The sequence below is a fragment of the Pan paniscus genome, chromosome 3 (assembly GCF_029289425.2).
Source record: "Pan paniscus chromosome 3, NHGRI_mPanPan1-v2.0_pri, whole genome shotgun sequence".
NCBI lineage: Eukaryota > Metazoa > Chordata > Mammalia > Primates > Hominidae > Pan > Pan paniscus.
In genome coordinates, this window is record NC_073252.2 from 419193 (window position 1) to 446729 (window position 27537).

At 38.4% G+C, this 27537-nt stretch overlaps 1 protein-coding gene and 1 pseudogene across 1 annotated transcript in view; both read left to right on the forward strand.

Annotated features, from left to right (window-relative positions):
- ZNF718 (zinc finger protein 718) overlaps positions 1–11194 on the forward strand; it is a 49613-nt gene extending 38419 nt beyond the window's left edge. Inside the window, exon 4 of the mRNA XM_008961711.5 lies at positions 178–11194. Coding sequence (XP_008959959.5) covers positions 178–1388 — 1211 coding nt within the window. The 3' untranslated portion in view covers positions 1389–11194. The remainder of the gene's footprint in view (positions 1–177) is intronic.
- LOC106633820 (putative zinc finger protein 876) overlaps positions 1–27537 on the forward strand; it is a 126504-nt pseudogene that overhangs the window by 29059 nt on the left and 69908 nt on the right.

The window sequence follows — 27537 nt, forward strand, 5'->3', positions numbered from 1 at the left end:
TACAGACAGGGTTTCACCATGTTGGCCAGGCTGGTCTCGAACTCCTTACCTCATTATTTGCCCACCTTGGCCTCGGAAACTGCTGGAATTACAGGCTTGAGCTATAGTGCCTGGCCTGTAAAGTATATTTATATGAATCTAGTAAGTGGGATAATTTGTTATTTTTATTTCTTTCAGCTGTGTGTTCTCATTTCACCCAAAACCTTTGGACAGTGCAGGGCATAGAAGATTCATTCCACAAACTTATACCAAAAGGACATGAGAAACATGGACATGAGAATTTAAGAAAAACTTGTAAAAGTATGAATGAGTGTAAGGTGCAGAAAGGTGGTTATAATAGAATTAACCAATGCTTATTAACTACCCAGAGCAAAACAATTCAATCTAATATATGTGTCAAAGTTTTTCATAAATTTTCAAATTCTAACAAAGATAAGATAAGATATACTGGAGATAAAACCTTTAAATGTAAAGAATGTGGCAAATCATTTCACGTGCTCTCACGCCTAACTCAACACAAAAGAATTCATACTGGAGAGAACCCCTACACATGTGAAGAATGTGGCAAAGCCTTTAATTGGTCCTCAATTCTTACTAAACATAAGAGAATTCATGCCAGAGAGAAATTCTACAAGTGTGAAGAATGTGGTAAAGGCTTTACTCGGTCCTCACACCTTACTAAACATAAGAGAATTCATACTGGAGAGAAACCCTACATATGTGAAAAATGTGGTAAAGCTTTTAACCAATCCTCAACCCTTAATTTACATAAGAGAATTCATTCTGCACAAAAATACTACAAATGTGAAGAATGTGGTAAAGCCTTTAAGTGGTCCTCATCCCTTAATGAACATAAGAGAATTCATGCTGGAGAGAAACCCTTCTCATGCGAAGAATGTGGCAATGTCTTTACCACATCCTCAGACTTTGCTAAACATAAGAGAATTCATACAGGAGAGAAACCCTACAAATGTGAAGAATGTGGAAAATCCTTTAATAGGTCCACAACTCTTATGACACATAAGAGAATCCATACTGGAGAGAAACCCTACACATGTGAAGAATGTGGAAAAGCTTTTAATTGGTCCTCAACCCTTAATGTACACAAGAGAATTCACTCTGGAAAAAATCCCTACAAATGTGAAGATTGTGGCAAAGCCTTTAAAGTGTTTGCAAACCTGCATAATCATAAGAAAATTCATACTGGAGAGAAACCCTACATATGTAAACAATGTGGCAAAGCCTTTAAACAGTCCTCACACTTGAATAAACATAAGAAAATTCACACTGTAGATAAACCCTACAAATGTAAAGAATGCGGGAAAGCTTTTAAGCAGTACTCCAACCTTCCTCAACATAAGAGAACTCATACTGGAGGAAAATTTTAGAAATGTGAAGAATGTGGGAGCCTTTAAGTCTTCCTCAGTCTTTTCTAATCATAATTCATACTGGAGAGAAACTACACATGAAAAAATTGACAAAGCTTTTAACCGCAACTCAATCTGTTCTAAACATAAGAGAAATGGTATTGGTGAGAAGCCATAAAAATACGAAAAATGTGGAAAAGCCTTCAAATGCTTGTCACATCTTACTGAATATAATTCTTACTGCAGAAAACCCCTAGGAATATTAAAAGTGTGGCAAAACCTTTAACCAATGCTCATATCTCTTTGCACATGATAGCATTTATACTTGAGAAAAATTGTACAAATATAGAAAATGTAGAAAAGCCATTAATGCCTACTCATGTGTTACTAAATATCAGAGAGTTTGTACTTAATAAAAGGATTATAAATGTAGTATTTGTTGAAAGACCTATTAGAAAATACAGGTCTTAAAAGTGAAGAAGAGTATTCTGAAGATAGACAATAGAAATAGTAAGAGGGTTGTAGTACCTGTACTTGCATCATGGGTCTTATTGTGCATAGTTCGTACTAGAAGAAAACCCTGAAGCAGTTGCCCAAACTTTCTTTGACATTAGAGAATTTATATTGGAAAGAAATTTTACAAATGTAATAAATTTGGAAAAGCATTTGTTCAAAAACTATAGCTTAAAAAAAAACCAGTTTATACTAGAAGATATTTTGTAGATGCGGTAAATATGAAAAGATACTCAGTCTGAAATTAAGACTAAATGTCAGAATATTTACAGTAGAAAGAAAAAGGCATTAACACTTGAAACATTACAGTATATCAGAGTGTAAAGTATAAAAAAATTCCAAAGCTGAAACTGTTAGATAATTTCTTTCTATATAAGTTGAAAAGGAGTAGCTTTTTGAAATTATTCCATTGAAATTATACTTTTTTTACTTGAAAAAATTATAGATTTTTTGAAAAGCAAATTCAACTCTAAAATTACTTCATACTGATTCAACTTATTGTTTATATGAAAGCATGTGATGAATTGTTGCATCAGAGGTATGAGTGATTCTTTTTAGGTGGGCATCATTCATGAACTTTTACATGAATGAGTAAGGACATTGAAAGATGCATGAGATGATGCATGCATCTTTGTGGTTGACTTATCATTGCATGATGCATGAGGTACATGTTCAGAGTAATATTCTTCTGCATTATAGTGAGAGAAAAATCTTGAATTTTAGTAATAAATTGCTTTTACCAGTTGCACATTTATGTAATAAAATACAGTAAATTTTAAAATTCTCTTTTAAGATTGTGTGTGAACCTTACTCAAGGGTGTAGGTAAAAAATGGTAACAGTGTACTTTTAGTAACATAGTTTAATGACATTTCTAGTAATTTCTTTTTCCAGTGGCTTTAAACAGCAAATAAATTGAAGAATATTGTTCTCATGTTAAATTTTTATTATTTTTCATATTTAAATTTATTTTTAAAAATTTATGTGGGTACATGGTATGTGTATACATTCATGGCATAGATGGGTTACTTTGATACAGACATGCAACATGTAATCACATCAGAGTAAATGAGTTATTCATCACCTCAAGCATTTATCCTTTGTATTACAAACAATCCAATTATACACTTCATTTTTAAATGTACAATTAAATTATTTTTTATTACAGGTAATTTTATGTTTGTATTTAGAATTATATCAGAATATAATTATAATTTAGACATTTCTGTGTCCTGAATAAATATGTTTTTAAATGTTCCATATTTTTCTTTGGACATTTGGCATCTCTTCTGGCAAACATGTACAGACTTCTAGTTTTGATTTACATGGAGATAAATATATAAACATATTGCTGTAAGATAAACCTTAGGTATAAAAAAATTGTAGACCAAGCAATTGTGTTTGGAAATTTGTACCTATTTTCCAAAGAAAATAGCAACATTGGGACAAAAAATATTCTTTTAATAATATATGTAACTTACTAGAAACATAAAAACCTAAAATATTCTGGAATCAAATCTACACTATATTCTTTGTATTTAATTAATTGCTGTAGAATCTAATGGATCATTGTTGAGAATCTCCTTGTGCAAATTATCTGTTTTGTCTTATACTCATGCTAGTGATATAATTCACTTGTTTCTCATAGTTTTTTGTTTTAACTTCATTAAGTATTTATTGTGTGAGCTGGTCAGAAATTATAAGAATGATTTTTATAAAATTTAGTAGAGCCCACGAAATAAATTTAAGATGTTCACAATGTGTGTGTTAAGTAACAGTTAGAATATTTTGTTTAATTGGGGAACCATATATAAGCTGTTTAGTTACTGTTCCTTTCACTTTTTATAATCAACATAATTGAGTTTATTTATTGGGCCAATTCAAGTAAGTACTGGGAACACTTTATAACTTATGAGGATGTTTTGATATGTAATTGCAGTGAACAAACGTAAGAAAGTGATGGGTGTGTAATAGCTGCTCCATAATTAGGTATAAATATTTTTCTGGAGTTTATTTGTAGGTCCAAGTAAGAGATTGAAAATATCTATGGTGAAGAAATGGTATTAATTCTGTATGTTAAGAGGACATCTGTTCCCAGGCTGTAAAAGTGACTCATTCTGAATTTAAAGAAGATTTCAGTGTTTATATTCTAATTATCTTCAGTTTTTTGATGTCTTTATGTGTTCATCCTCAGCTGTGTATACCTCACAGCCCTTCTCCTGATTTGTGTTAGTTTTTTCACTGTTCTCTTCATGCCATGTCATTTCACATGGATTTTCTAGGTTCTCATGAAAAGTTTGGATTTGTTTTAATGTGGTAAATTATTGTTTTTAAGTGGGGTGTTTGAGGGTATTTATAGCTTATCAATGCAACATTTAGATTACTTAAGAGTCATTTACTGTTCACATGTAAAAGGATTAAGGCAGTCTTGTTTTTCTCTGTAAAAGGAAAATTTTATGAAATTCTAAACAAAGTATGTTAAATGAAACATAAGCTAGAATAGGTAAAGCATTAATATGAGTAGGTTGCATATTGTAAGCATCATATGAAGAAACTCATCCAAATTTTGAAATCTCTTAGAAGAAAATGTCTTATAAATTAATTTCTAGGCCAGGTACAGTGGCTCACACCTGTAATCCCTGCACTCTGGGAAGCTGAGGTGGGTGGATAGCCTGAGGTCAGAAGTTCGAGGCCAGCCTGGCCAACATGGCAAAACCCCGTTTCTACTAAAAATACAAAAATTAGCCAGTTGTGATGGTGGGCGCCTGTAATCTAAGCTACTTGGGAGGCTGAGGCTGGAGAATTGCTTGAACCCGGGAGGTGGAGGTTGCAATGAGCTGAGATGGCGCCACTGCACTCCAGCCTGGGTGACAGAGCGAGACTCAGTGTCAAAAGAAGGAAATTTCTTGGAGACAGTGATAGGTGAGATATTTTACATTCTTTTTTTTTTATTATTATACTTTAAGTTTTAGGGTGCATGTGCACAACGTGCAGGTTAGTTACATATGTATACATGTGCACATGTGCCATGTTGGTGTGCTGCACCCATTAACTTGTCATTTAATATTAGGTATATCTCCTAATGCTATCCCTCCCCCAACCCCACAGCAGGCCCCAGCGTGTGATGTTCCCCTTCCTGTGTCCATGAGTTCTCACTGTTCAATTCCCACCTATGAGTGAGAACATGCAGTGTTTGGTTTTTTGTCCTTGCAATAGTTTGCTGAGAATGATGGTTTCAAGCTTCATCCATGTCCCTACAAAGGACATGAACTCATCATTTTTTATGGCTGCATAGTATTCCATGGTGTATATGTGCCACATTTTCTTAATCCAGTCTACATTGTTGGACATTTGGGTTGGTTCCAAGTCTTTGCTATTGTGAATAGTGCCGCGATAAACATATGTGTGCATGTGTCTTTATAGCAGCATGATTTATAATCCTTCGGGTATATACCCAGTAATGGGATTGCTGGGTCAAATGGTATTTCTAGTTCAAGATCCCTGAGGAATCGCCACATTGACTTCCACAATGGTTGAACTAGTTTACAGTCCCACCAACAGTGTAAAAGTGTTCCTATTTCTCCATATCCTCTCCAGCACCTGTTGTTTTCTGACTTTTTAATGATCGCCATTCTAACTGGTGTGAGGTGGTATCTTATTGTGGTTTTGATTTGCATTTCTCTGATGGCCAGTGATGATGAGCATTTTTTCATGTGTCTTTTGGCTGCATAAATGTCTTCTTTTGAGAAGTGTCTTTTTATATCCTTCACCCACTTTTTGATGGGGCTGTTTGTTTTTTTTCTTGTAAATTTGTTTGAGTTCTTTGTAGATTCTGGATATTAGCCCTTTGTCAGATGGGTAGATTGTAAAAATTTTCTCCCATTCTGTAGGTTGCCTGTTCACTCTGATGGTAGTTTCTTTTGCTGTGCAGAAGCTCTTTAGTTTAATTAGATCCCATTTGTCAATTTTGGCTTTTGTTGCCATTGTCTTTGGTGTTTTAGACATGAAGTGCTTGCCCATGCCTGTGTCCTGAATGGTATTGCCTAGGTTTTCTTCTAGGGTTTTTATGGTTTTAGGCTAACATTTAAGTCTTTAATCCATCTGGAATTAATTTTTGTATAAGGTGTAAGGAAGGGATCCAGTTTCAGCTTTCTACATATGGCTAGCCAGTTTTCCCAGCACCATTTATTTAATAGGGAATCCTTTCCCCATTTCTCGTTTTTGTCAGGTTTGTCAAAGATCAGGTGGTTGTAGATATGTGGCATTATTTTTGAGGGCTCTGTTCTGTTCCATTGGGCTATATCTCTGTTTTGGTACCAGTACCATGCTGTTTTGGTTACTCTAACCTTGTAGTATAGTTCGAAGCCAGGTAGTATGATGCCCCCAGCTTTGTTCTTTTGGCTTAGGATTGCTTTGCAATGTGTGCTCTTTTTTGGTTCCATATGAACTTTAAAGTAGTTTTTTCCAATTCTGTGAAAAAAGTCATTGGTAGCTTGATGGGGATGGCATTGAATCTATAAATTACCTTGGGCAGTATGGCCATTTTCATGATATTGATTCTTCCTACCCATGAGCGTGGAATGTTCTTCCATTTGTTTGTATCCTGTTATATTTCATTGAGCAGTGATTTGTAGTTCTCCTTGAAGAGGTCCTTCACATCCCTTGTAAGTTTGATTCCTAGGTATTTTATTCTCTTTGAAGCAATTGTGAATGGGAGTTCACTCATGATTTGGCTCTCTGTTTGTCTGTTATTGGTGTATAAGAACGCTTGTGATTTTTGCACATTGATTTTGTATCCTGAGACTTTGCTGAAGTTGCCTATCAGCTTAAGGAGATTTTGGGCCTGAGACGATGGGGTTTTCTTGATATACAATCTTGTCATCTGCAAACAGGGACAATTTGACTTCTCTTTTCCTAATTGAATGTGGTTTATTTCTTTCTCCTGCCTGATTGCCCTGGCCAGAACTTCCAATACTGTGTTGAATCGGAGTGGTGAGAGAGGGCATCCCTGTCTTGTGCCAGTTTTCAAAGGGAATGCTTCCCTTTTTTGCCCATTCTGTATGATATTGGCTGTGCGTTTGTCATAGATAGCTCTTATTATTTTAAGATACGTCCCATCAATACCTAATTTATTGAGAGTTTTTAGTATGAAGGTTGTTGAATGTTCTCAAAGGCCTTTTCTGCATCTATTGAGATAATCATATGGTTTTTGTCATTGGTTCTGTTTAGATGCTGGATTACGTTTATTGATTTTCATATGTTGAAACAGCCTTGCATCCCAGGGACGAAGCCCACTTGATCATGGTGGATAAGCTTCTTGATGTGCTGCTGGATTCGGTTTGCCAGTATTTTATTGAGGATTTTCACATTGATGTTCATCAGGGATATTGGTCTAAAATTCTCTTTTTTTGTTGTGTCTCTGCCAGGCTTCGGTATCAGGATGATGCTGGCCTCATAAAATTTAGTTAGGGAGGATTCCCTCTTTTTCTATTGATTGGAATAGTTTCAGAAGGAATGGTACCAGATCCTCCTTGTACCTCTGGTAGAATTCGGCTGTGAATCCATCTGGTCCTGGACTTTTTTTTGGTTGGTAAGCTATTAATTATTGCCTCAATTTCAGAGCCTGTTATTGGTCTATTCAGATATTCAACTTCTTCCTAGTTTAGTCTTGGGAGGGTGTATGTGTTGAGGAATTTATCCATTTCTTCTAGATTTTCTAGTTTATTTGCGTAGAGGTTTATAGTATTCTCTGATGGTAGTTTGTATTTCTGTGGGATCGGTGGTGATATCCCCTTTATCATTTTTTATTGCATCTATTTGATTCTTCTCTCTTTTCTTCTTTATTAGTCTTGCTAGTGGTCTATCAATTTTGTTGATCTTTTCAAAAAACCAGCTCCTGGATTCATTGATTTTTTGAAGGGCTTTTTGTGTCTCTATCTCCTTCAATTCTGCTCTGATCTTAGTTATTTCTTGCCTTCTGCTAGCTTTTGAATGTATTTGCTCTTGGTTCTCTAGTTCTTTTAATTGTGATGTTAGGGTGTCAATTTTAGATCTTTCCTGCTTTCTCTTGTGGGCATTTAGTGCTATAAATTTCCCTCTACACACTGCTTTGAATGTGTCCCAGAGATTCTGGTATGTTCTGTCTTTGTTCTCACTGGTTTCAAAGAACATCTTTATTTCTGCCTTCATTTCATTATGTACCCAGTAGTCATTCAGGAGCAGGTTGTTCAGTTTCCATGTAGTTGAGCGGTTTTGAGTGAGTTTCTTAATCCTGAGTTCTAGTTTGATTGCACTGTGGTCTGAGAGACAGTGTTATAATTTCTGTTCTTTTACATTTGCTGAGGAGTGCTTTACTTCCAACTATGTGGTCGATTTTGGAATAAGTGCAGTGTGGTGCTGAGAAGAATGTATATTCTGTTGATTTGGGGTGGAGAGTTCTGTAGATGTCTATTAGGTCTGCTTGGTGCAGGGCTGTGTTCAATTCCTGGATATCCTTGTTAACTTTCTGTCTCGTTGATCTGTCTAATATTGACAGTGGGGTGTTAAAGTCTCCCATTATTATTGTGTGGGAGTCTAAGTCTCTTTCTAGGTCTCTAAGGACTTGCTTTATGAATCTGGGTGCTCCTGTATTGGGTGCATATATATTTAGGATAGTTAGTTATTTTTGTTGAATTGATCCCTTTACCATTATGTAATGACCTTCTTTGTCTCTTTTGATCTTTGTTAGTTTAAAGTCTGTTTTATCAGAGACTAGGATTTCAACCCCTGCCTTTTTTTGTTTTCCATTTGCTTGGTAGATCTTCCTCCATCCCTTTATTTTTAGCCTATGTGTGCCTCTGCACGTGAGATGGGTTTCCTGAATACAGCACATTGATGGGTCTTGACTCTTTATCCAATTTGCCAGTCTGTGTCTTTTAATTGGAGTATTTAGCCCATTTACATTTAAGGTTAATATTGTTATGTGTGAATTTGATCCTGTCATTATGATGTTAGCTGGTTATTTTTCTTGTTAGTTGATGCAGTTTCTTCCTAGCCTCAATGGTCTTTACAATTTGGCATGTTTTTGCTGTGGCTGGTACCAGTTATTCCTTTGCATTTTTAGTGCTTCCTTCAGGAGCTCTTTTAGGGCAGGCCTGGTGGTGACAAAATCTCTCAGCATTTGCTTGTCTGTACAGTATTTTATCTCTCCTTCACTTATGAAGCTTAGTTTGGCTGGATATGAAATTCTAAATTGAAAATTCTTTTCTTTAAGAATGTTGAATATTGGCCCCCACTCTCTTCTGGCTTGTAGAGTTTCTGCCGAGAGATCAGCTGTTAGTCTGATGGGCTTCCCTTTGTGGGTAACCTGACCTTTCTCTCTGGCTGCCCTTAACATTTTTTCCTTCATTTCAACTTAAGTGAGTCTGACAATTATGTGTCTTGGAGTTGCTCCTCTTGAGGAGTATCTTTGTGGCGATCTCTGTATTTCCTGAATTTGAATGTTGGCCTTCCTTGCTAGATTGGGGAAGTTCTCCTGGATAATATCCTGCAGAGTGTTTTCCAACTTGGTTCCATTCTCCCCGTCACTTTCAGGTACACCAATCAGACGTAGATTTGGTCTTTTCACATAGTCCCATATTTCTTGGAGGCTTTGTTCGTTTCTTTTTATTCTTTTTTCTCTAAACTTCTCTTCTCGCTTCATTTCATTTATTTCATCTTCCATCACTGATACCCTTTCTTCTAGTTGATTGAATCAGCTACTGAGGCTTGTGCATTCGTCATGTAGTTCTCATGCCTTGGTTTTCAGCTCCATCAGGTCCCTTAAGGACTTATCTGCATTGATTATTCTAGTTAGCCATTCGTCTAATTTTTTTTCAAGGTTTTTAACTTCTTTGCCATGGGTTCGAACTTCCTCCTTTAGTTCGGAGTAGTTTGATCATCTGAAGCCTTCTTGTCTCAACTCATCAAAGTCATTCTCTGTCCAGCTTTGTTCCATTGCTGGTGAGGAGCTGCGTTCCTTTGGAGGGCAGAGGCACTCTGATTTTTAGAGTTTCCAGTTTTTCTGCTCCGTTTTTTCCCCATCTTTGTGGTTTTATCTACCTTTGGTCTTTGATGATGGTGATGTACAGATGGGGTTTTGGTGTGGATGTCCTTTCTGTTTGTTAGTTTTCCTTGTAACAGTCAGGACCCTCAGCTTCAGGTCTATTGGAGTTTGCTGGAGGTCCACTCCAGACCCTCTTTGCCTGGGTATCAGCAGCAGAAGCTGCAGAACAGTGGGTATTGGTGAACAGCAGATGTTGCTGCCTAATCGTTCCTCTGGAAGTTTTGTCTCAGAGGAGTACCCAGCCATGTGAGGTGTCAGTCTACCCCTACTGGGGGATGCCTCCCAGTTAGGCTACTTGGGAGTCAGGGACGCACTTGAGGAGGCACTCTGTCTGTTCTCAGATGTCCAGCTGCGTGCTGGGAGAACCAGTGCTCTCTTCAAGGCTGTCAGACAGGGACGTTTAAGTCTGCAGAGGATTCTGCTGCCTTTTGTTTGGCTGTGCCCTGCCCCCTAGAGGTGGAGTCTACAGAGGCAGGCAGGCCTCCTTGAACTGCGGTGGGCTCCACCGAGTTCGAGTTTCCTGGCCGCTTTGTTTACCCCCTCAAGCCTCGGCAATGGTGGGCGCCCCTCCCCCAGCCTCACTGCCACCTTGCAGTTTGATCTCAGACTGCTGTGCTAGCAATGAGTGAGGCTCTGTGGGTGTAGGACCCTCTGAGCCAGGTATGGGATATAATCTCCTGGTGTGCGATTTGCTAAGACCATTGGAAAAGCGTAGTATTAGGATGGGAATGACCCCATTTTCCAGGTGCTGTCTGTCACCCCTTTCTTTGACTAGGAAAGGGAATTCCCTGACCCCCTGTGCTTCCCGGGTGAGGCAGTGCCTCGCCCTGTTTCAGCTCATGCTTGGTGCGCTGCACCCACTGTCTTGCACCCACTTTCCAACACTCCCTAGTGAGATGAACCCGGTACCTCAGTTGGAAATGCAGAAATCACCCGTCTTCTGCGTCGCTCACGCTGGGAGCTGTAGACTGGAGCTGTTCCTATTCGGCCATCTTGGCTCCGCCTGTCGAGATATTTTACATTAACTTTCTATGACATACTTATAGCAAAACTTATTTTTTCATGCAGAATAGTCTATATTCTATATTTATTGTAAAGCATATACCGTACATGGTGACTAGTCACCATGCTGTACAATAAATTTTCTGAACTTAGTCAACTGTATTTATGTATTATTTTACAGAGATCTCTCCAAATGCCTCTTTTTTTCTGAATAAACAAGCATCCAGTAACCAGCATTTTGCCGTCTGGCTTATTTCACTTGGCATAATATCCTCTACATTTATCCATATTGTTTCAAATGACAAGATTTTTTCTCTTTTATTGCCAAGTAGTATTTCATTGTGTGTAAACACATTTTTAAAAATTTAAATATATAATCATCTATTGGTTGAAAAACTCATGTAATGAAAATACATTTGTGTTAAAGCATGTATTAATGTAATTCAGCATGTAAAATTTTATTAATCATAGCTAATTTGTACCAAAGACTAACCAAAACTCTATGTGTGTTCATAAATTTAATTCTCACAGTAACTCAATAACATAGGTACTTATTTTATGGAGAAAGATACAGAGCCACAGAGAAAAATGACTTGGTCACATTGCAAAACCAGTATTAAAACACAAGCAACTTTGACTTCAGAAATAACTCTTGTCTATTATAGTAAACACCTTCTTCAAACAAAATAAATGATTAACAACCATTCTTAGTAAAAATTTAACAAAAATGGAAACAACTGATACTTTTTTTTGTTATACATGTGTGTGTAAATGTATAAAACATGATACATGCCAGGTGTGGTGACTCTCACCTGTAATCCCAGCATGTTGGGAGGCTGAGACGGGTGGATCACAAGGTCAAGAGATTGAGACCATCCTGGCCAACATGGTGAAACTCCGTCTCTACTAAAATTAGATGGCCGTGGTGGGGTGCACCTGTAGTCCCAGCTACTCAGGAGGCTGAGGCAGGAGAATCGCTTGAACCTGGGAGGTGTAGGTTGCAGTGAGCCAAGATTGTGCCACTGCACTGCAGCCTGATGACAGAGTGAGACTCCATCTTAAAAAAATAAATAAAATAAAAATAAATAAATATGATACACAAAGGAGAAATACTTCCTGTATTTATACCATATAAACTCTAGAAATTGCCCTTTGGTACTGACATGTACTTGGGAACAACTTTTTTTTTCAACTGCCCTTCCCCACCCCTCCAGCAACTCAGTACTTATAGCATAATTTTAAACTAAACCTTTAGTCAGCAAATGCTGTAATGTAATTAAATATTATTTACTACAAACACAAGCAGTATACTATGATTTTATTACCTTCGTTAATACAAATTTATTTATTGAGCTATTTCACTCGTTTAGTTTCCATTGTGCCCATTTCTCAGCTTTGCTGAAATACTACTACTTATAATTATTTCCACCAAAATCGTTTTCTATTTGTTTATAAAACTTTAAATTTTTAATCTTTGGGAACCTCAGCTCAGCAGTCAGAGCTCTTAGTCCTGACAAGAGCCCTAGAACTAGGAAATAAACCAATAGTTACTATTTATACACAGTTCAAATGTGCCCTTTTAGTTTTCCACACTTATACAGCCATCTGAAAAGAAAAAGGAATTTTTGGCAGCAAAGGATACTTCTGTTAAATATGGGTCGCAGGTTTTTACCCTATCCCAGGCTGTCCACCTACTACAAAAGTAGCTGTAGTTCATTGGTGGGGCTACCAGAAGGGCCAAGATAAAATTGCCCAGAGAAACAGGAGGGCTGACCAAGCAGCTAGGGCCACCACCTGCAGAGTCCATCCCACAGAATTTGGCTGAGCGAAGGATGAAAGAAGTATGCAGACACAGGTATTTTACCTAACAGTGCAGCTAGGGGACTGTACCACTTATCACCACCTACAAGAATGCAGCCGTGAATAGCCATTGATGCTCGCATTTGTTTACTACAGATGTAATGACAAAGGCTTGGAACAAACACAATTTGTGGGTAATAAACATCGTAGGCCCCCAAGTAGAGAGCAGTGCTGCACATGAATGATCAAAGGTCAGTTTTAGGAGATCAGTTTTAGGACAACATGAATAAACAAGCTATTTAGATAAACTCCTCTACATTCCTTTGTATCTACTCCTCACCCTTTACCCTAGGGTAAGGACAGCTGCCTTCAGCTCATTCTTCCCCGAAGCTTTGCAAAACCTCCCGGCCTTCCAAGAAGGTTTGTGTCTTTCCCTGTAACTTTTTCTTACAAATTTTTCCACCACCCTGACCAATCTTCAGCCACCCTCTCTGGGAACGTTTTGTGGCCCTTATTCCAAATTTGTCTAACAACCTCCCCATCCTGCAATATGCTCACAAGAAAAAGAAATGGGTTATCAAATGTGAATATATCCTAAAACATGAAAGATTGTATAAATTGGGAGCGGTTCTCTGTCTTCCCAGGGCCTCCAACAGGAAGTAATAAGGGCACTCCATAATTCTTGTCACTTTGGGAGAGACCATCTCCATCAGCTGTGAAAAATATTTTTGTCAAGTTTGTAAAGCCTATCCATCTTGTGTCTGTAATAATCCTGGAGGCCCTAAGCCACTCTAGTTAATTAATTCAGCCTGTTCAGCAACAAGAAACCTACCTAACAGGAAGACTGGCAGATAGACTTCACTTAATTGTCAGCCTGTTGAGGCTATAACTACCTTCTGATCTTTGGGGACACCTTTACTGGCTGGGTTGAAGAATCTCATAGTAGAATAGAAAAAATTCAAGTAATTACCAAGGCCCTTCTCAAATAAATTATCTCTTGATTTGGGCGTCCACGGTCTTCACAAAGTAACAAAGGTTCATATTTTATTTTACACACTACCCAGTTAGTGGCAAAAGCCCTAGGGATAAAATACTTTTTACAGTCCTCCTGAAGGCCATAACCTTCTGGGAATGTAGAAAGAACTAATCGAGCTATTAAAAGCACCCTGAGCAAATGATGCCAGGAAAACCTCTTTACCATGGCTTGAACTTCTGCCCATGGCATTTTGCAGATCGGAACAGCCCCTAAATTACATCTATGCCTTAGTTTTATTGAAATCCTATATGAGAGATCCTTTCTACTTGCAAACTTAACATTACACCAACAGGTTACCAAATTAACCCAGTACATAAAATCCCTGACTCAATTTCAAGAGGCCATCCGGAGTTTGCCTGCCTAAGTGACACTTGCAACAACCAACAACCGTTTTACCCCACAGGATCAGCAGTCCTCATTAAAATCTGGAGAGATGGGTCTTTTGGATCGCAACTAACCTCTTTACAAAAGAACCCCTTTACTGTCATACTTTCTACTCCAATAGCTATCAAAGTTTCTGGCATCTCTAGTTGGATAAATCACTTTTGAATAAAACCCTGGAAAGACTTTAAGGAACCAAATGTGGAACCAGAACTCAGCTACTGTTGTGAGCCACTGGAGGACTTAAAATTTCTCTTTGAATGAGAACATAAGTAAGTTCTCCCTCTTTTTACCTTAAAGTAGGGCAATCCCAATATTGGCAATCTTATTTGCAGGGGCACTGTTTATTCTTTCTTTAACCCTATCTTGTGCAGCACCAGGAGTTCCAATAAGAGCTTGCTTTATCTAATATCAATTTTTTAGCCTAATGATTTATTTTACTTTTGGTTGCTTTAGTGCATCAGCAATGTTAGTAATATTTTGATGTTTATATTATAAGTCATAATCTGCAGATTTACTAATATGCCTTTGTTACCATAAACCAACACCCCCTCCAGGGAAGAGTTAACTGTGACCCTCCTCAATTTAAACCTCAAAGCCATAATCTGAATAGTGGTCTCTATCTCTAATACTCTTTGGAATAACAGTCTTTTTTTTTTTTTTTTTTTTTTGAGATGGAGTCTCGCTCTGTGGCCCAGGCTGGAGTGCAGTGGCGCTATCTCAGCTCACTGCAAGCTCCGCCTCCCAGGTTCATGCCATTCTCCTGCCTCAGCCTCCCAAGTAGCTGGGACTACAGGCAGTCTTCTTAACAAGCATATCAATTTGGCCCTAATCTACTTGCCTTGGAACTATGCAGCCTAATGCTCTATGATCATTACCCACACTTCTGGCTAAAAGCACCCTTATAAGCTCTAATTGCCCACAACCTTTTAGAACTCTGCAGGCAGCTCCACAAGTACTAATGTCTGCCAATTCCTCCTATGCCTCAACCCAGCTGTGCATGAATTCCATTCAGGGTAAAAATGGCCTACTTGGCCACAATACAAGAATGGGCAACTACTCAAGCTCAACTTAGTTTCACTTACCATTGGGACCTCTTCATACAAAACCTTCCCGCTGCTAACATACTATTTCTAACCCAAGCTAAAGAGGCCTTTGAAGATTTTCTTAAGCCCAACCCCATTGTTTTAAGCCCCTTGTTCTCCCCTGTAACCCTCATTGGCCAGGCATCTCTGTGCATCTATGCCACCATCAATTCCAGAACTCTTATGGGTGGGTGCTCTTGACCCAGCATAATGCAACACATCCAGCACCACTGTTAATACCCCACAAGCTTTTTTAACTTTCATTAAATATTCCCGATACCAAATGAGATTCTCTACTTATCACCCCCAATATTTTAACTTCTGAACCATGTATCCAAAATGATGCCACTGAATTCTACCTCAATCACTCTTCTTGCAGTCAATCCAACCCATGGTATCAACCAAGCCAGTATGAATTATGCAGTAGGTTTCAAGTCTTTTATTCCTTTCAGAAAACCCTTCTCCCAGATACTACTAGACACATGATTTTGTAGAAAAATAGACTCATTCTCTTATTCAAACTAATCACCCATGTCTAATTCTCTAGACAGCAGCAACTTTAGTGGCAGAATATCAGATACTGGGCAGCCAAAATGGACACTTGTCAATGTTTGGAGCTGACCTCAACTCTTTCTGCATTCATTCTTGTTTATGGAGTGCGGAACTTTACTTCCTATGGAAGATGCAGGCTCATCTCTGCCTCTCTGCAAATTGGACCAGAACATACACTCTGGCTTACCTCACCCCTAAAATTTCCATTGTTCTGGGTGATGCTTCTCTGCTGTTACCCTTATTTACTACCTCACACCAGATCAGCTCAGAAGTTTATCTAATTTCCTTCCACAATGAGCTTGTCATCACAAGTGCCACCACAGGAATAGCTGTCATTGTTACTGCCTCCTCAACTTTCCACAACCCATCTCTGGAACTGACTCATAAAATAGAAACCACTGCTCAAACTCTAACAGAGTTACAGCAACCGGTTTATTATCTTATGGCTGTAGTTCTCCAGAAATTGTAGAGGTCTTGACACACTGACTGCAGCTCAGGAATAAATTTGCCTTATGCTAGGAGAAAAATGCTGTTTCTGGGTTAACAGATTAAGGCAAGTCCAGAATCATGTGAGAGATTTTATACACCAGGCCTCTTGCCTTCAGAAACATGCCACTTAGGTCTAGTTCTCCTGGGGTGCCACCTGGTCCCAGACCTCATGACATCTCATTTTGTTGGGATCCCTGGCCTTTGTCTTCCTTTTTCTCCTTTTTGGGCCTTGCTCACTAAATCTACTAACCAGATTTGTTCCTTCTCACCTAGAAACTCTCAGAGTTCAAATGGTCCTCTAACAGGAATATTAACCTACTTTTTTCCCTGCTGGAAAACTGTGTCCCTACACATTTTCTCTGGAGACTGCAAGTCAAACCTGAGAGAACATGGAGGATATCTTTCCCTGACAAAGAACAAAACAATGAGACACTGATGAGTTCTTTATCTCATGTCAGCAGGAAGCAGTTACGGAAGACCCACAGTGCCCCTAAACTCAAAGATTTTTAGGGTCTCAATCTATTGAGGGGAGAATGTTAGAGTAGGCAGTTAGACATGAGCAGAAAAAGAAAGCCCCTGAGGGAGGAAAATCTCATGCTCCAAAGACCACCCGAAACATGTATGCTAAATTGAGCAGAGAGGACGGGAAATACCTATGAAGAAAGAATACCCTGAAACACCCCTTAAGACACCCAGTAATTGCTCATACTGTGGTTAAACTGTCAGAATATAGCTAGTACATGCTGACATGTATACATCTTTGCATACACAGATACCTGAAAATGGGATTGCTGGATTGTATGATAATTTTTTTTTTTTTTTTTTTTTTTTTTTTGAGACAGGATCTGTTTTTGTCACCCAGGCTGGAGTGCAGTGGTGCAATAATGGCTTACTGCAGCCTTGACATCCCGGGCTCAAACAATCCTCCCATCTCAGCCAGCCGAGTAGCTGGGACTACAGGTACATGTCACTACACCTGGCTAATTTTTGTATTTTTTGTAGAGGTGGGGTCTCACTATTTTTCCCAGGCTGGACTCAAACTTCTGAGCTCAGATAATTCTCTCACCTCAGCCTCCCAAAGTGTTAGAATTATAGGCATGATCCACCACACCCAGCCATATTTGATTTTTAATATCTTGGGAAACCTCTATCCTAATTTTCTTGGAGGCTGCATTATTCTCTTCTACCAACAGTGCATGGGGGTTCCAAATGTTCTGCATCCTTGACAACATTGATTCCTTTTGTGTGTTGAATAGTGGCCATGCTAATGGGTGAGAGGTAAGAGCTCACTGGGATTTTGCTTTGCATTTCTCCCAAAAAAATAATTTTGATGATCCTTTCAAATGCCTCTTGGCCATTTGCATAGCCTTTTTAAAGAAATGTCTTTGGAGACCTTGGTTCATTTTATTAAAAATCAAGATATTCACTATTGGTTGTTGTGTTTTAGAAGTCATTTATACATAAGGGATGTTAATTCCTGTCGAATAGATTACTTGCAATTTCTTCCCCATCTCCTGGTTGGCATTTGTACTCCACTAAGTGTTTCCCTTGATGTGCAGAAGGTTTTGAAAGTTTGATATAGTACCATTTTTTATTCTTTTCTTGATACTTCTGCTTTTAATGTAATACTCAAAAAATTTGTGAAAATTAATGTTATTATGCTCCTCCCTATTTTTCTGAATGTTGAAGAGATATATGTCTCACATTTAGGTATTTGGTCTGTGTAAAATATTTTCTTTGCATGCTATCAAAGGGAAAGGTCCAAGTTCATTATCTTCTATTTAGGTGTTGAATTTTTTCACACCATTTGTTGGAGAGTCTAACCTTTTCTTCACTGTTTGGTCATGATAACCTAGTAAAAAATTATTTGATAATATTCCCAAAAGTTTATTTCTTGGTTCTCTGTTCTGTTCCATCAACCATTTGTTTGTCTTTTTTTTTTTTTTTTTTTTTGAGACGGAGTCTCGCTCTGTCGCCCAGGCTGGAGTGCAGTGGCACGATCTCGGCTCACTGCAAGCTCCGCCTCCCGGGTTCACGCCATTCTCCTGCCTCAGCCTCCCGAGTAGCTGGGACTACAGGCGCCCGCTACCACGCCCGGCTAATTTTTTGTATTTTTAGTAGAGACGGGGTTTCACCGTGTTAGCCAGGATGGTCTCGATCTCCTGACCTCGTGATCCGCCCGCCTCGGCCTCCCAAAGTGCTGGGATTACAGGCGTGAGCCACCGCGCCCGGCCTTGTTTGTCTTTATGCCAATATCACAATGGTTTTATTTTTGTAGCTTTGGAATAGGTTTTGACATCATGAGATGTGGTACCTCTAACTTTGTTTTTTTCTAAAGCTGTGTTGGCTATTCATGGTCCCTTGTGATTACATATGAATTTTAGGATTTTATCAAATATCTCTGTAAGAGAAGTAACATTGGAATTTTAATAAGGCTGACATGGAATTTGTGCATCACTGAGTAGTATTGACAGCTTAACAATACTAAGTCTCCTGACTGAGAAATGTATGTGTATGTTTATGTCTGTGTTTGTGAATGTTTGGAATTGCATCAGAGATCATGTAAGGTGAAGAGAAAGAGTACAAAGTGTTTCTATGGCCTGTCTCTGGACTCCTGCACATTCCGAACCATGGAAGGTAGGCAAACCACATGATCTCTAGCTGTTTTATCTTTTTAGATGTATCATTGTCAAGTTGGTATGGCAATAAAAATGTCTTCCAAAAGTTGAAAACAAATGTCCGTCTTTGGCCCAATCTCACACACAAATACCCAGAAAGTTGGAAGTTAAGGAAGGTAAATTCTCAGTGGTGGAATTGTAGGTTATTTTAATTCACTTTATTGAATTGCTTTTTATTTTCTAATGTTTGGCATTGTGTCATTTAATTAAAATAAAACATCATATATGTTTTATCCTTGCCTTTATTTGTATATCCATGTAAAATGAAGAAAGAACAAAAGAAAGGGAGAAAAAAAGAAACAAAATGTAAGAATTTAAAAAATGAAAGGAAGAAAGGAAGCAGAGAAAAAAATAAAATTTTAAAAGTGCTATAAATTAGAGCCAAGAAAGCATCTGGATAGCGTAATCACTGTTTTGCTATACAAGGCCCAAGCCGGCAGGGCCTCCTGGGAGAGACAGAGATATTGGAGACTGCAAATAACTCCTAAACAATTTCCATTTTTATCGCTTTTCATTCATTGTGTAAGTTACCTACACTTTTTTTGTCAGCTGAAACTAATTCCAGTTGTCTAACAATATTTTACTTTGTTATTATAATCCAGGTTCAAAAAATAAGAATAAAAGTGTTTTCTAGGCTGGTTGCTTATTTGTAAATTAGTCTAGGCAGAATGATCAGTCTAGACAAGAATCCTTTATTAGCTTTCTGAACAGGGATCCTGGCCAAGAGGAGGAATTCTCCAGAAAGGAGCCAGGGATCTCAGTATAAGAAAAACTCTTGGTCGGGTTCAGTGACAATCACAAGCAATTTCACTCTGACCAGATTAGACTCTGGCTGGCAGTGTGGAAAAAGCCCAACTTTGGGAGAATCAAACCAGGACCTTCCAGGTATTCATTCATTTACCAAGAAAGCATTGATGATGTAAAGTGATGTGCATCACACTGTGTTTAGGGCAATCAAAGTTAAATAAAAATGCATAAGGCATATCCACCTTTCTGGAAACACACTCTAGTTGGGTGCATCTGAATGCCTACATTTGGTGTTGCTGTTCTGGGGAATGTGATGATATTATTGTGGTTTTAGTAGCATTTCCTAATGAGTAATAATATTGAAACGTTTTACATGCCACTTAGAATTTGTCTATTCAAATGCTTTATTCGTGTTGCATTGGTAAATTATTGTATTAACTCATAAGAGTTCTCTTAATATATTTATTCCTAGACCCAAATCAGATTTAAAACTTAAAATGTTTTGCCATTAAATATTTTGTCTTTTGTATTCATTATGATTCTGTTCAAAAAGCAAATGTTTTTCTGTTTCATGAAGTAGTATTCTTTATTTTTCTCTTGTTTTGAGACAGGGTCTCTGTCACCCAGTCTGGAGTGCAGTGGCACAATTGTGGCTCACTGCAGCCTCAATCTCCTCTCCTGAGGAGCTGGGACTACAGGCCTGTGCCCCAATGCCCAGCTTTTTTTTTTTTTTTTTTTTTTTTTTCATAGACATGAAGTCTCACTATGTTGCCCAGGGTGGTCTCAAACTCCTGGGATTGTGTAATTCTCCCACCTCAGCCTCTCCAAGAGCTAGGATTACAGGCATAAGCCATTGATCCTGGCCTAAGTTTTTCTTATTCTTGATTTTGCTTTTGTGTAATATCTAAGATATTTTTTGCCTAACCCAACATTATAAAAATTTACTCTAATTTTTGTCCAGTGAATATGATAATTTTAACTTTTAAAATTAGAGATATAATCAATTTTTAATATTTTATTTTGTGTGGTTTGAGTTAGGCGGTTCAGCTTTATTTGTTTGCATGTTGACAACTGATTTCTCAGTATCATTTGTTGAAGAAACTTCTGCTATTAAAATTTCTTGGCATCTTTGACAAAATTAATTTTACCACAAAGTAATATATTTATTAATATACCACAAATTATATTCCTTTAATCTATAAAAATCTATTTTTTTCACTGTATTTCCAACTCTTAAGTCCAGGGGTACATATGCAGGATGTGTGGGCTTGTTACTTGGGTAAATGTGTGCCATGGTGGTTTGCTGCACAGATCATACAGTCACCCAGGTATTAAGCCCAGCATCTGCTAGCTATTCTTCCTGATCCTCTACTTCCTCTCACCTTCCATACTCAGGCCCCAGTGTGTGTTTTTCCCCCCATGTGTACATGTGTTCTCATTAATTAGCTCCCACCTATAAGTGAGAACATGCAGTATTTGGTTTTCAGTTCCTGCGTTAATTTGCTAAAAATAATGGCTTCTAGATCTATCCATGTCACTGCAAAGGACATGATCTCGTTCCTTTTTATGGATGCATAGAATTTCATGGTGTTTATGTATCACATTTTCTTTATCTAGCCTGTCATTGATGGGCATTTAGATTCATCCCATGTCTTTGCTATTATGAATGGTGCTGCAATGAACATACACGTGTATGTGCCTTTATAATGAAACAATTTATAATCCTTTAGGTGTATACCCAGTTATGGAATTGCTGGGTCAAATGGTATTTCTTCCTCTAGGTCTCTGAGGAATTGCCACACTGTCTTCCACAATGGTTGAACTAATTTACACTCTCACCAATGGTGTAAGAGCATTCCTTTTTTTCCACAACCTTACCAGCATCTGTTGTTTTGTGACTTTTTTGTTATAGCCATTCTGACTTGTGTGAGATGATATCTCATTGTAGTTTTGATTTTGATTTATATTTATTTATTTATTTATTTTTGAGACAGAGACTCATTCTGTCGCCAAGGCTGGAGTGCAGTGGCGTGATCTCGGTTTACTGCAACCTCCACCGCCCGGGAATAAGCGATTCTTCTGCCTTAGCCTTCTGAGTAGCTGGGATCACAACAACCACCAAGATGCCTGGCTAATTTTTTGTATTTTTAGTAGAAATGGGGTTTCACCATGTGGCCAGGCTGGTGTTGAACTCTTCACCTCAAGTGATCCGCCCACCTCAGCCTCCCAAAATGCTGAGATTACAGGTGTGAGCCACTGCGTTTGGCCTGCTTTTTTCTGATGATCAGTGATGTTGAGCTTTTTTTCTTATGTTGGTTGGCCACATGTATGTCTTCTTTTGAGAAGTGTCTGTTAATATCCTTTGCCCACTTTCAAATGGGGGTGTTTGTTTTCTTCTTGTAAATTTGTTCAAGCTTTTTATAGGTGCTGGATATTTGACCTTTGTCAGATGCATAGATTGCAATTTTTTTCTATTTTGTAGGTTGTCTGTTTACTCTGTTGACAGTTTCTTTTTCTGTGCAGAAGCTCTTTAGTTTAATTAGATCTCATTTTTAAATTTTTGCTTTTCTTGAAATGGCTTTTTGCATCTTTGTCATGAAATCTTTGCCCATGCCTATGTCCTGAATGATATTGCCTTGGTTTTCTTCTAGGGTTTTTATAGTTTTTGGTTTTACATTTAAGTCTTTAATCCATTCTGAGTTGATTTTTGTATATTGTGTAAGAAAGGGATTCAGTTTCAGTTTTCTGCATATGGCTAGCCAGTTCTCCCAACACCATTTATTAAACAGGACATTCTTTTCCCATTGCTTGTTTTTGTCAGATTTGTTGAAGACCAGGTGGTTGTAGGTGTGCAGTCTTATTTATGGGTTCTCTATTCTGTTCTATTGGTCTATCTGTCCGTTCTTGTACCAGTACCATGCTATTTTGGTTTCTGTAGCCCTGGAGTATAGTTTCAAGTCAGGTAGCCTGATGCCTCCAGCTTTGTTCTTTTTGCTTAGAATTGCCTTGGCTATTTGGACTCTTTTTTGGTTCCATATGAATTTTAAAATAGTTTTTCTAGTTCTGTGCAGAATGTCAATGGTAGTTTAATGGGAATAGCATTGAATTGAATCTATAAATTTCTTTGGGTAGTATGGCCATTTTCATGATATTGATTCTTCCTAGGTATGGGCATGGAATGTATTTCCATTTGTTTGTGTCACCTCTGATTTATTTGAACCATGGCTTTTAGTTCTTCTTGAAGAGGTCCTTCACTTCCCTTGTTAGCTGTATTACTAGGTATTGTATTCTTTTTGTGGCAGTTATGAATGGGAGTTCATTCTTGATTTGGCTCTCAACTGGCCTGTTTTTGGTACATAGGAATGCTAGAGATTTTTTTTTCATTGTTTTTGTATCCTGAGACACTGCTGAAGTTGCTTGTCAGCTTAAGAAGCTTTTGGGCTGAGACAGTGAGGTTTTCTAGATATAGGATCATGTCATCTGCAGAGAAGATAGTTTAATTTCCTCTCTTTTTATGTGACTACACTTTATTTCTTTCTCTTGCCTGATTGCCGTGGCCACAACTTCCAATACTGTGTTGAATAAAAGTGGTGAGAGTGGGCATCCTTGTCTTGTGCTGATTTTCAAGGCAAATGCTTCCAGCTTTTGCCCATTCAGTATAATATTGGCTGTGGGTTTGTCATAGGTGCCTCTTATTATTTTGAGGTACGTTCCTTCAATACCTAGTTTATTGAGAGTTTTTAACATGAAGGATGTTGAATTTTATCAAAGGCCTCTTCTGCATCTATTGAGAAATATCATGTGGTTTTTGTCCTTAGTTGTGTTTATGTGATGAACCACATATATCTATTTGTGTATGTTCAACCAACCTTGCATCCCAGGGATGAAACCTACTTGGTCGTGGTGGATAAGCTTTTCAATGGGCTGCTGGGTTGAGTTTGCCAGTATTTTGTTGAGGATTTTTGCATCCATGTTTATCAAGAATATTGGCCTGAAGTTTTCTTTTTTTGTTGTTGTATCTCTGCCAGGTTTTGGTATCAAAATAATGCTGGCCTCATAGAATGCCTTAGGGAGGAGTCTGTCATTTTCATTTTTTCTGGCATAGTTTCAGTAAGAACGGTACCAGCTCTTCTTTGTACCTCTGGTAGAATTCAGCTTTCAATCTGTCAGGTCCTGGGCTTTTTTTGGTCAGTAGACTCTCTATTACTGTCTTAAATTCAGAACTTGTAATTGGCCTATTTAGGGGTTCAATTTCTTCCTAGTTCAGTCTTGGGAGGGTTATGTGTCCAGGAATGTGTTTATTTATTCTAGATCTTCTAGTTTATATGTGTAGAAGTGTTTATAATATTCTCTGATTGTTGTTTGTATTTCTGTGGAGTCAGTAGTAATATCTCTTTTATTATTTCTGATTGTGTTTATTTGAATCTTCCCTCTTCTTTAGTAGTCTAGCTAGAAGTCTATTTTATTAATTTTTTCAAGAAAGCTCCTGGATTTTTTGACATTTTGAAGGGTTTTTTTGTGTCTCTATTACGTTCTGTTCAGCTCTGATCTTGGTTATTTTTTGTCTTATGCTAACTTTGGGGTTTGTTTGCTCTTGGTTCTCTAGTTCTTTTAGTTGTAATGTTAGGTTGATGACTTGAGATCTTTTTAGCTTTTTAATATGGACATCTAGTGCTGTAAGTTTTTCTCTTAACACTGCTTTAGCTGCATCTCAGAGATTCTGGTACATTGTCTCTTTGTTCTCATTAGTTTAAAAGAACTTCTTGATATTTGCCTTAATTTCATTATTTACCTATGAATCCTTAAGGAGCAGGTTGTTCAATTTCCATGTAGTTGCATGGTTTTGAGTGAATTTCTTATCCTTGAGTTCTAATTTGCTTACACTGTGATTTGAGACACTGTTTGTTATGATTTCAGTTTTTTGCACTTGCTGAGGCATGTTTTAATGCTGATTATGTGGTCAGTTTTAGAGTAAGTGATATGTGGTGATGAGAACAATGCATATTCTGTTATTTTTGGGTGGAGAGTTCTGTAGATAATCTATCAGTTCCACTTAATTTAGGGCTGAGTTCACATCCTGAAATCTTTGTTAATTTTCTATCTTGATGTCTAATATTATCAATGGCTTGTTAAAGTACCCCACTACTATTATGTGGGAGTCTAAGTCTCTTTGAAGGTTGCTAAGAACTTACTTTATGAATCAGGGTGCTCCTGTGTTGGGTACATATATATTTAGGATAGTTCACTCTTTTTGTTGAATTGAAACCTTTACCCTTATGTAATGCCTTTCTTTGTCTTTTTGATGTTTGTTGGTTTAAAGTCTGTTTTATCAGAAACTAGGATTGCAACCTCTGCTTTTTTCTGTTATCTATTTGCTTGGTAAATTTTCATCCATCCCTTTATTTTGAGCCTATGTGTGTCTTTGCATGTGAGATGGGTCTTTTGAAGACAGCGTACCAATGGTTCTTTGTACTTTATTCAGCTTGCCATGCTGTGTCTTTTAACTGGGGCACTTAACCTATTCGTATTTAAGGTTAGTATTGTTCTGTGTGATTTTGATCCTGTCATCATGATGCTAGCTGGTTATTTTATAGACTTGTTTATGTGGTTGCTTCATAGTGTCACTGGTCTGTGTACTTCAGTATGTTTTTGTAGTGGCTGGTAATGGTAACTTTCCATATTTAGTGCTTCCTTCAGGAGGTCTTGTCTGGCAAGTCTGCTGGTAATAAATTCCCTCAGTATTTGCTTGTCTGAAAAAAATTTTATTTCTCCTTCACTTATGAAGATTAACTTAGCCAGATATGAAATTCTGGGTTGGAATTTCTTTTCTTTAAGAATGTTGAATATTGGCCCCCAATCTCTTCTGGCTTGTAGGGTTTCCACTGAGAGGTCTGCTGTTAGTCTGATGGGCTTCTGTTTGTAGGTGGCCTGACCATTCTCTCTGGCTGCCTTAACATTTTTTCTTTCATTTTGACCTTGGAGAATCTGGTGATTATATGACTTGGGAATGGTCTTTTCATGGAGTATCTTACTGGGGTTCTCTGCATTTCCTGAATTTGAATGTTGGCCTGTCTAGCTAGGTTGAGGAAGTTCTCCTGGATGATATCCTGAAATATGTTCATACGTCTCAGAGGTTTTGTTCATTCCTTTTCATTTTTTTCTCTATTCATGTCTGCCTGTCTTATTTCAGAAAGGACAGTCTTCAAGCTCTGTGATGTTTTTCCTCCACTTGGTCTATTGTGCTATTAATACTTGTGATTACATTGTGAAGGTCTTGTAGTGTGTTTTTTCAACTTTATCAGGTCATTTATGTTTCTATGTATACTGGCTATTTTGGCTGTCAGCTCCTGCATTGTTTTAACTTGATTCTTAGCTCACTGGGTTACAATGTGCCCCTTTAGCTCAGCAAAGCTCATTTGTATTCACATCCTGAAGCCTACTTCTATCATTTCAGCCATTTCAGCCTCAGCCCAGTTCTGAACTCTTGTTGGAGAGGTGTTGCAGTCATTTGGAGAACACGGTGCACCCTTACTTTTTGAGTTTTCATCATGTTTGTGCCACTTCTTATCTTTGTGGGCTTATCTATTTTCAATCTTTCAGGTTGCTGACCTTTGGATGGGGTTATTGTGGGGGTTTTTTGTTGTTGTTTGTCTGTTTGTTTTTCTTTTAATCATCTGGTTGCTCTTTTGTAGGGCTACTGTGGTTTGCTGGGCGTCCACTCCAGGCTTGGTTTTTTTGTTTTTTTGTTTTTTTGTTTTTTGGGTTTTGGTTTTGTTTTTGTTTTTGTTTTTGAGACGGAGTCTCGCTCTGTAGCCCAAGCTGGAGTGCAGTGGTGTGATCTCGGCTCACTGCAACCTCCACCTCCAGGGTTCAAACGATTCTTCTGCCTCAGCCTCCCGAGTAGCTGGGACTACAGGTGTGCACCACCACGCCCAGCTAATTTTTGTATTTTTAGTAGAGACAGGGTTTCACCATATTGGCCAGACTGGTCTCAAACTCCTGACCTCAAGATCCACCCACCTTAGCCTCTCAAAGCACTGGGATCACAGGCATGAGCCATGTGAGCCACTGTGCCTGGCAGTCACCTTGGTTTTTTAAGTACCTGGAAGTATCACCAGTTAAGGTTGCAATACAGCAAGGATGGCAGCATGCACATTCCTCTGGGGTCTCCATCCCAGGGGGTACTGACCTGTTGACTGCCTGAACACAACTGTAGGAGGTGGCTGGAGACCACGGTTTGGAGGTCTCACCCAATCAGGGGAAAGGGGATGAGCAACCAATTAAAGGAGGAGTCTGGCTGTGTTTTGGTAGAGCAACTGTACTGTGTTGGGGATTTGTTCAGCCCCCAATTGGCTTGGGCTCTCCAAGGCCCACAGGCTGCACTGGCTGAGATGCCCAAACAGCAAAGATGGTGACCCACTCTGCCTCCTGGGCACCCCATCCCAGGGAGAAATTAGAACTCTGTTGGCCTTAGAACATGGGCATGGGTGGCAGGAAGCCCTGGCTGGGAGTACCCGCCCAGCAAGGAAAAATGGATTGGGGTCCCATTTAAAGAAACAGTTATGCCATGCCTCGACAAAACAGCCATTCCATGCTGGGGAACCACCTTTGTCCCAGTCAGCTTGGACTCATAAGCTGGAATGGCTGAGTCACACAAACAGCTAAGGTAGCAGCCCATCTTCCCCTTTCTGAGCACTCTATCTTAGGGAGAAATCAGAACTCTGTTCATAGAATATGGGTGGGGCTGGCTGGAGGCCCCTGCTGGGAAGACTCATCCAGCGAGGATAATGGATTGGGTTTTTATTT